General features: G+C 51.3%; 1 protein-coding gene across 1 annotated transcript; it reads left to right on the top strand.

The window, feature by feature from the left end:
- The first annotated feature begins 276 nt into the window (after positions 1–276).
- Positions 277–4420, top strand: LOC119355408 (protein NRT1/ PTR FAMILY 6.4-like). Its single transcript, XM_037622211.1, has 5 exons — positions 277–383; positions 504–621; positions 755–972; positions 1072–1634; positions 3290–4420. The coding sequence occupies exons 1-5, from the start codon at positions 381–383 to the stop codon at positions 4083–4085; spliced, it is 1698 nt and encodes a 565-aa protein (XP_037478108.1). The 5' UTR covers positions 277–380; the 3' UTR covers positions 4086–4420.
- The last annotated feature ends 3719 nt before the right edge of the window (positions 4421–8139 follow it).

Genomic DNA, 8139 nt, shown 5'->3' with positions numbered 1-8139 from the left:
CTCTAAGATGACGCCTCCAAAAAGGAAGTGATGACGTGGACACATTGCCATCATCCGATCCGATCAGATGTGGAGGACACGCCTCCAAGGAAGTGATTAAACACCGTTATTTATGAAAGGCAGCAACCCTAAGTGCCAGGTAATAGGGGAGTAGGATCTTCGAAGGTACTTTGGCTTGCCCATCGGAAAACGCGAGTAAAGTAGATCAAAAGGAGCTAAAACTAGAAGAAGAAGAAAAAGAGAAATGCATGGAAATCTCCCACAACACCCCTCTTCCTCCTGCTATAAAATCCCCTGCCTCCAACCTCACGGCACAGCGGCGCCACTCTCCGTTCTCGGTTCCATTGGCTCCTCGTCCTCGCCTGATCGCAAGAAGCAACATGGTACGGCACTCTCGAGTCAGAATAACACTGCTACATGACGATTTTGCTGCTGTTTGTGCATCGCGGTGTAGTGATCGGGTTGGTCTCGATGTTATTGTAACGGTACGTGGGCGTGCGCAGGTTTCTACCGGCGGCTTCGGCGACAATGGCGGCTGCGAAGGTCTGGTGGTGGATTTCAAGGGCAGGCCGGTGGACAAGTCCCGCGTCGGCGGATGGTTCGGAGCCGGCCTCATCCTAGGTACGTATATATGCTAGTCGTGTACCGGTGTACGTGCAGTAGTACACAGAGTCAGGGAGCAGTGATCGATCCCGCCGAAGTTGCAGGTGATGCAATGTTTTTGCTCATCGCTATGTGGTTTTTGCCGTCTCAGTCACGGAGCTAGCGGAGCGGGTGTGCGTGATGGGCATCTCGATGAACCTGGTGACGTACCTCACCGGCGACATGCACCTCTCCAGCGCCAAGTCGGCCAACATCGTCACCAACTTCATGGGCACGCTCAACCTCCTCGCCCTCCTCGGCGGCTTCGTCGCCGACGCCAAGTTCGGCCGCTACCGCACCATCGCCGTCTCGGCAACCATCACCGCCGTCGTAAGCAGCACACCAACATAGCCGCCATTATTGCACATGTATGTACGTACGTGGGCGCGCGCGTCTGATATTGCACTACTGCTCCATCGATTATTTCAGGGCGTGAGCCTGCTGGCGGCAAGCACGGCGGTGCCAGGGATGCGGCCCCCACGGTGCGCCGCGGCGGCAGGCTACGAGGCCCGGCGCCGTGCGGCCGGGTGCGTGCCGGCGAGCGGCGGGCAGCTCGGGATGCTGTACGCGGCGCTGTACACGATCGCGGCCGGCGCGGGCGGGCTGAAGGCGAACGTGTCCGGGTTCGGGACGGACCAGTTCGACGGGCGCGACCCGCGGGAGGAGCGGGCCATGCTCTACTTCTTCAACCGCTTCTACTTCTGCATCAGCCTCGGCTCGCTCTTCGCGGTCACCGTGCTGGTGTACGTGCAGGACAACCTCGGCCGCGCCTGGGGGTACGGCGTGGCGGCCGCCGCGATGGCCGCTGCGGTGGCGGTGTTTGCCGCCGGCGCGTCGAGGTACCGGTACCGCAGGCCGCAGGGAAGCCCGCTCGCAGTGATCGGCCGCGTGCTGTGGGGCGCGTGGCGGAACCGGAGGCTGCCGTGCCCGGCTGATGCTAGCGAGCTCCACGGCTTCCGCGAGGCCAAGGTGTCACACACGGACAGGCTTAGGTATTACTCATCTCTTTTTTTTTTCTTTTTTTGAGAAAACTTTGGGTTTTGCTAAACTTCAGGTGCCTGAAATTTTTGTTGGCTTCAGTCACTTTTCTTTCTTCTTCCCGGGCGAGAGAGATGGAAGGGCGGACGCCGGAGAAGAAGCAACCTAGCCCCACTATCTATCTTAGAGGTGCGGGGTAGAGGGGGTTCATCGGAGTTGTTCGCCGTGAGGGGCTTAGAGGGATGGCCAGAGCGGCGGCCGGCAACAACGGTGGGTGGAGATTGAGGGGAGGGCGGGGTGGCGAGCCGGTGCGTGGAAGCGCCTGCTGGCCGAGGGTGGTGGAGGCGGGCGGTTGGGGCGGGGCAAGATGAGGGGCATGCGGAAGGAAGAAGAGAGAAGGAAGGAAGAGTATGAACAATATTAGATCTATTTTGGACGGTTGGATGAAGATCGGACGGTCCACATAAAAAATGACGGGTGAATCCCTTTTTCTGTCAACTGATAATAGAGGCTTTCAAAAATTTCTGATTTATTCATCAACTGTTATAGTACAAAGAACAGTAGAAACAGAAAAAATTACATCTTGGTTCGTAGACCACTACTCCTTTCATTTGGCTTGGTTGTGTCCCTTTGCGCTAACTAGGACGAGACATTTGGTTTTCTTGAACTTCTATCACCAGATTCACGTAGTCACGTACTACACTTATGCATGAGACATGCTCTGGTTTTGGATTCTACTGGATGAAATGTGACAGAGGGTTTGATGCACGTAGCTATTCATGAAAGGCGTCTAATAAAATCAGAAATAGAAAAAAGTGTGTGCTTTTCATCCGGTAAGTGGCTGAGGAAGTAACTTAATTCTCAAAAAAAGAAAAACAACTAAAATTAATGAACAAGCAAGAGAAGCTATTGCCGACACTCCCTCCGTTTCTATATATAAATCTTTGTGAAGATTTCATTATAAACTACATACAAAATAAAATGGGTGAATCTACCCTTTAAAATACATGTAAACCCTTGGCTGAAAAAAAGGGAACCAACATGGCATATACTGTACGTACCAGGAACCAATCCAAGAATCGAAACTAGTGCATCTTTTAGGTGAACTTTTTTTTGAAGCAATTTTTAAGCAACCATGCAGAACTACCTACGTGGAGACACAACGCATCTTAGCGTGACACGCCCTTTGTCCAAAAGCCAAAACCAGTTAACTACTTTACGACGTGTCAGATCGGTCGGATGAGGGTGATGATTCGGCGTGATATCACATCTTGGACGAATGGCGTCCGAAAGTCAGGATCATGTGCTACACAAACGCAACAAAGCCATGCAGAACTTTTGCTTGCAGCTAGGCACTTGGAGATGGACACCGAAGGAGCTAGGCCAACATGCCATGCAAATCCACCTCCAAACGAACGGCACCACTAGTGCGTGCTGTGCTTGCCTATTTGGTGACATTTCGGTGGCCAATTTCCGAGGCATTTCTAGAGCACTGCCGGCATGGTGCAATGCATGCACACTGTCCATGTCTTGCAGATCGTGGACAAAAGGAGCCATAGGTCGAGTTGCGTGGTGGAATGATCTGCATTATTGCACATGCTATCTGGCTAGGATATACGCAAGTTCGCGGTGACAAAATGTGGACCGTTCTCTTTCTCTGTATGAACAGGTGTCTGGACAAAGCGGCCATCGCGGAGGCCGATCCGGCGACGGCGGTGACGGTGACGGAGGTGGAGGAGGTGAAGATGGTGGTGAAGCTTCTCCCCATGTGGTCCACGTGCATACTCTTCTGGACCATCTATTCCCAGATGACCACCTTCTCCATCCAGCAGGCCGAGCAGATGGACCGCCGGGCCGGCAGCCACTTCGTCGTCCCGGCGGGCTCGCTCTCCGTCTTCCTCTTCCTCTCCGTCCTGCTCTTCACCGCGCTCAACGAGCGCCTCCTGGTCCCTCTGGCGGCCCGGCTCACGCGGCGGCCGCAGGGCCTGACCTCCCTCCAGCGCGTGGCCGCGGGGCTCGTCCTCGCCACGCTCGGCATGGCCGTCTCCGCACTCGTCGAGAAGAAACGCAGGGACGCCTCCAATGGCAGCGGCGGCGTCGCTGTGAGCGCGCTCTGGCTGGTGCCGCAGTTCTTCCTGGTGGGCGCCGGCGAGGCGTTCGCGTACGTGGGGCAGCTGGAGTTCTTCATCCGGGAGGCGCCCGAGCGGATGAAGTCCATGAGCACGGGCCTGTTCCTGGCGACGCTGGCCATGGGGTTCTTCCTGAGCAGCCTCCTCGTGCTCGCCGTCGACGCCGTCACGCGGGGCGCGTGGATACGTGGCCACCTGGACGACGGGAGGCTGGACCTCTTCTACTGGATGCTGGCGGTGCTCGGGCTGGCCAACTTCGCGGTGTTCTTGGTGTTCGCTAGCCGGCACCAGTACAAACGTACCAGGCCGGACGCGGCGACCGTGGAGCTGCATTGAGGCTTGAGAGGCCAAGCAGCGGGTGGAGGAGGACGCTGTCAAGGAGACCGTGAAAGTGAAAGAGATGGACGTGTAGGGCGCTAGGAAGCGTGTGCCACTGCTGCGTACAACTACTTGGCAGCGTTGGGGTTTGCGGCGTACGTGCACTGCTGTTTGTGTCTCTGACGTTTTCTGGAAAAGAAAATTGGTTGCGTGTAGTGCTATCAGTCGACTCGTAGCTAGCGTTCGTTGCCATCGTGTTCACTCGCTTGCTTGTGTGTTTGCATTTTCTTTTTCAAATGACATGTAACTTTATTCAAACTTGACAAAAATTATAAGGACAATGCTTCAGATCATAGATTTCTCTACTTCTATAAAAGATCCAGTTGGTGATGATGATGTGTCTGTCATACGTCATTTCTGACCATTATATCTGCATCTAACAGCTGTGAGGTAAGTTATGGCATTTTTGCAACAATAGACCACTTCTCTGCTGTACTTGGGACCCGAACACAGCCTCTTCCCCAAGAAAAGTCTAGGGTTCCCCTACCTCCCGCCGGCGCCGCCGTCGATCCGCCTCCTCTCCCGTGGCCTTAGGGCCATGGCGGCGCGGTGGATCTCGGCCCTTGTCGACGAGAGGGCTCTGTTTTCAGTTGTTTTTTCGTATTTTGTTAGGGTTTGTGTCCTGCTCAGGAAGACGAGACGACGACGGCTCCCTGAAGATAGAATAAGGTTCTCCCCGCCTAGCCCCCGTCCCGATGGTGTGTCTAGCATCGTCGGTGGGCGTGTGGAGATGTGTCTCCGGCGGATCTATCCTTGGTGGATTTGTTCGGATCTGGCCGTAGTCCGTCTACGTTCATGTGTTTTCAGGTTGGATCATTCTGATCTACGCTACTCTTCATCGGCGGTGGTCGCTGTGCTGCTGCGCTGGTCCTACGGGGCCTTAGCATGACGACTTCCCTACTGTCTACTACAACAAGTTTTGCCCAACTCCGGCGAGGGAGGGGCGATGACGGCGGCGCACCTTCGTCTCGCTTCAGTGCTTGTAGTCGTCGCTAGATGTTCTATGAATCTGGATGTAATTTTTATTATTTCTGGTGTTCATTGTACTGACATGATTGAAGATGAATAGATTGAAAGTTTTTTCACAAAAAAAGACCACTTCTCTGCTCCAATGTGCAGAAAACCCCTTATTATCTTGAAAGCAACCACATCCCTCCCTCACCTCATCAAAACAGTCTGAGAAATATATTTTAAGTGAAACATAATATATTTTTAGTGGCATATGTATATAAAAACAAGAGTGTTTTCTTTCAAGTTTGTGAACAAGTACTATTCTACTTAGATCCGTTGCAACGCACAGGCACATTGCTAGTGAAACAATAAAAAATGAGTTTCACAACTAAGAACTTGTAATGAAATTTCTAAGAAACATCAACTCTGTGATACTCAGAGACATCTTCTAGTGTATTAAGAGCTGTAATGTATTAAACTTTGCAACAGTAATAAGTAGTGTGAAGGATTCAACGCTTTTTAGTATTGTTTGAGCAACAACTCCTTTTTAGTAGAGTGTGAAGGATTCAATTAAGAGAGTCTCACTGTTGGATTTGGCAGGGCTTGAGTTGGGCTTTATGTTGTCTTTCTTTGTTTTTCTTTCCTTCTTTTTACTTTTTCCAACACATGTCTACATCTTTGTTACGCATTTAATTTTTTTTTGTATAGGTCAAAACATTTTTAATACACGATTAACATTTTCTTTCAAATAAGTGTTTCAACATTTATTGTTTTCATACAAATTGAAATCTCCTTATACACCTAAAGCATTTTTCATACAAGTTTAACATTTTTTCATATATATGATTAATATTTTTTTCAAATATATTTGGTGTCTAGTTTTTCTTCATACACATCATACATTTTTCTTATAAATATTTAAGGTTCTATATACACATGCTTAACATTTTTTAATACAATATTAATTTTTTATAATATATATTTCGATGTCTACTTTTTCATATACATTGTACATTTGTGTATACATCAGGGTCATTTTTATATGCAAGTTTAACAATTTTCAAATACAAAATTACCATTTTTTCAAAACTTATATTTTTATGTCTACTTTTTTCTATCCACATTGTAAATTGTAAACATTTTTCATATACATTGGAAATATTTTTATATACACATTTAACGTTCTTCAAATACATGATTATTTTTTGAAAAAATTAAGTAAAGTGTTTTTGTAATATATATATTTATAATATTAGGAAGCATAAATAAAATTTAACAAAATGAAAACAAAAAATGTGAAAAAGGAGTGAAAAAATGAGTGTTTTTGGGTCCTGTTGGCTCCCGCGCAACCTTGCGCTAGGACATATGTCTCACTATAAGTGAGACATGGGCGCACCCCCAAATGCTATATCTCGCTTTTAGTGAGTGTAGCATCCATCTCGCCAGTAGAGAGCCCCGCAGAGACAACGCGTATGGAGCGGCCCAATAACATGCGCGTTCGTTCGTTCCATTTTTCTTTTTTTTTCTTTTTTTTCTTTTGTATTTTCTTTGGGTTTTTTTTCACGAATACGCGAAAGTGCGTATCATTTCATTGTTAGGAAGGAGAGTACGGGGAGGAGGGGGGTGCAGCTCGAGCCTTGTACGCTAGAGGCAAGGCATGGAGCCGCAGAGCATTGGTGACGGGGTGCTCGGCCCGTTACACGAGAGGGCCTATGCTATCAAAGCGCCAAGACCACGCGATCCTGCCCGAGCCCAGGCGCGGGCCTCTTCCTGGATCGATGAGAAGAGTCGCGAGAGGGAGGGGTTCTCGCAGTCGAAGACGCAGCTGTTGCGGTAGCGCCAAATAGACCATGCCGTGAGCACCGCCAGCGTGGCTAGGCCCTTGCGGTGGCCGGTAGGGGATCTCCTGATTGTGGCCGAGCACCAGGGAAGAAAGGCTTCGTTGCCAGAAGGGGGGTGAAGTAGCACGGGCCCAAGAAAGAACGTCGTGCCAAATTTGTCAGGAGAAAGGGCAGCCAATGATGATCTGCTGCATGGTCTCCTCGGCCTGGTCACACAGGGCACAGCGATCATTGTGCGGCAGGCCATGTCGAGCAAGTCTAGCAGACGTCCAGCAACGGTCGAGGTCCGCGAGCCAAGTGAACATCTTGACGCGGAGGGGAGCCCAACATCTCCAGGTGAGGCGCCAGAATGGCGCAGAAGTGGATCCGGAGTAGAGAGCTCAATAGCAGGATTTGGACGAGTACTTGGCGTTGGCAGTCCATCGCCAGAGGAGGCGGTCCGGGCGGGTGGAGAGGGTGGTGTACCGGAGCAATCTCCAGAGGCGGACGTAATCGGTCAGGGCGGTGGGGTTGAGTGCACAGCGTAGATCAGCGATCCAGCGACGGTCCTGGAGGGCGTCAGTGACAGTGCGCTTCCGCAAGCGCCGTGGAACCAGGGGGAGCAGAAATGGAGCAAGATCCGAGATGGTGTGGCCGTTGAGCCAGTGGTCAGTCCAGAAAAGGCATGTTTGGCCGTCGCCGATGGCCGAGGATGTGGAGTCCTGGAAGATGGCAAAGACATCGTGGTCGCTCAGGAGGTGGAGATGCACCCAAGGCTTGGAGGGATCTGTGCGCTGTAACCAGAGCCACCGGACTCGTAGGGCAATGCCCTGGCGGTGGAGGTCCTGGATGCCAAGTCCACCGAGCTCGAGAGGGCGGCAAACATGTTGCCAGTTGAAGGGACCATGGCCGTTGCGGGTTTCCTTTGTGCCATACCACAGGAACTCGCGGATGGTGCGGTTGATCTGCTTGAGAATCGGCAAGCAGATGGCGATGGCCACCATAATGTGAGAAGGGATCGCGTAGAGGACATGACGAACCAGAGCGAGGCGCTCACCGCGGGAGAGAAGGGCAGTGCGCCAGGTGGACAGCTTCCTCGCGAGCCTCTCGAAGATTGGTTGCAAGGAGGATGCCGAGGGTTTGCGAACCGACAATGGGATGCCCAAGTAGGTGATAGGAAAGTCGAGGACAGCACAAGTGAGCTCAGTGTTGATGCACGTGAGCTCCGATTCACCACAGCG

Source organism: Triticum dicoccoides, chromosome 2A (genome assembly GCF_002162155.2).
Source record: "Triticum dicoccoides isolate Atlit2015 ecotype Zavitan chromosome 2A, WEW_v2.0, whole genome shotgun sequence".
Taxonomy (NCBI): Eukaryota; Viridiplantae; Streptophyta; class Magnoliopsida; order Poales; family Poaceae; genus Triticum; species Triticum dicoccoides.
Note: the sequence above shows the minus strand (reverse complement) of the source record. Positions and strands in the feature narration are given on the sequence as shown.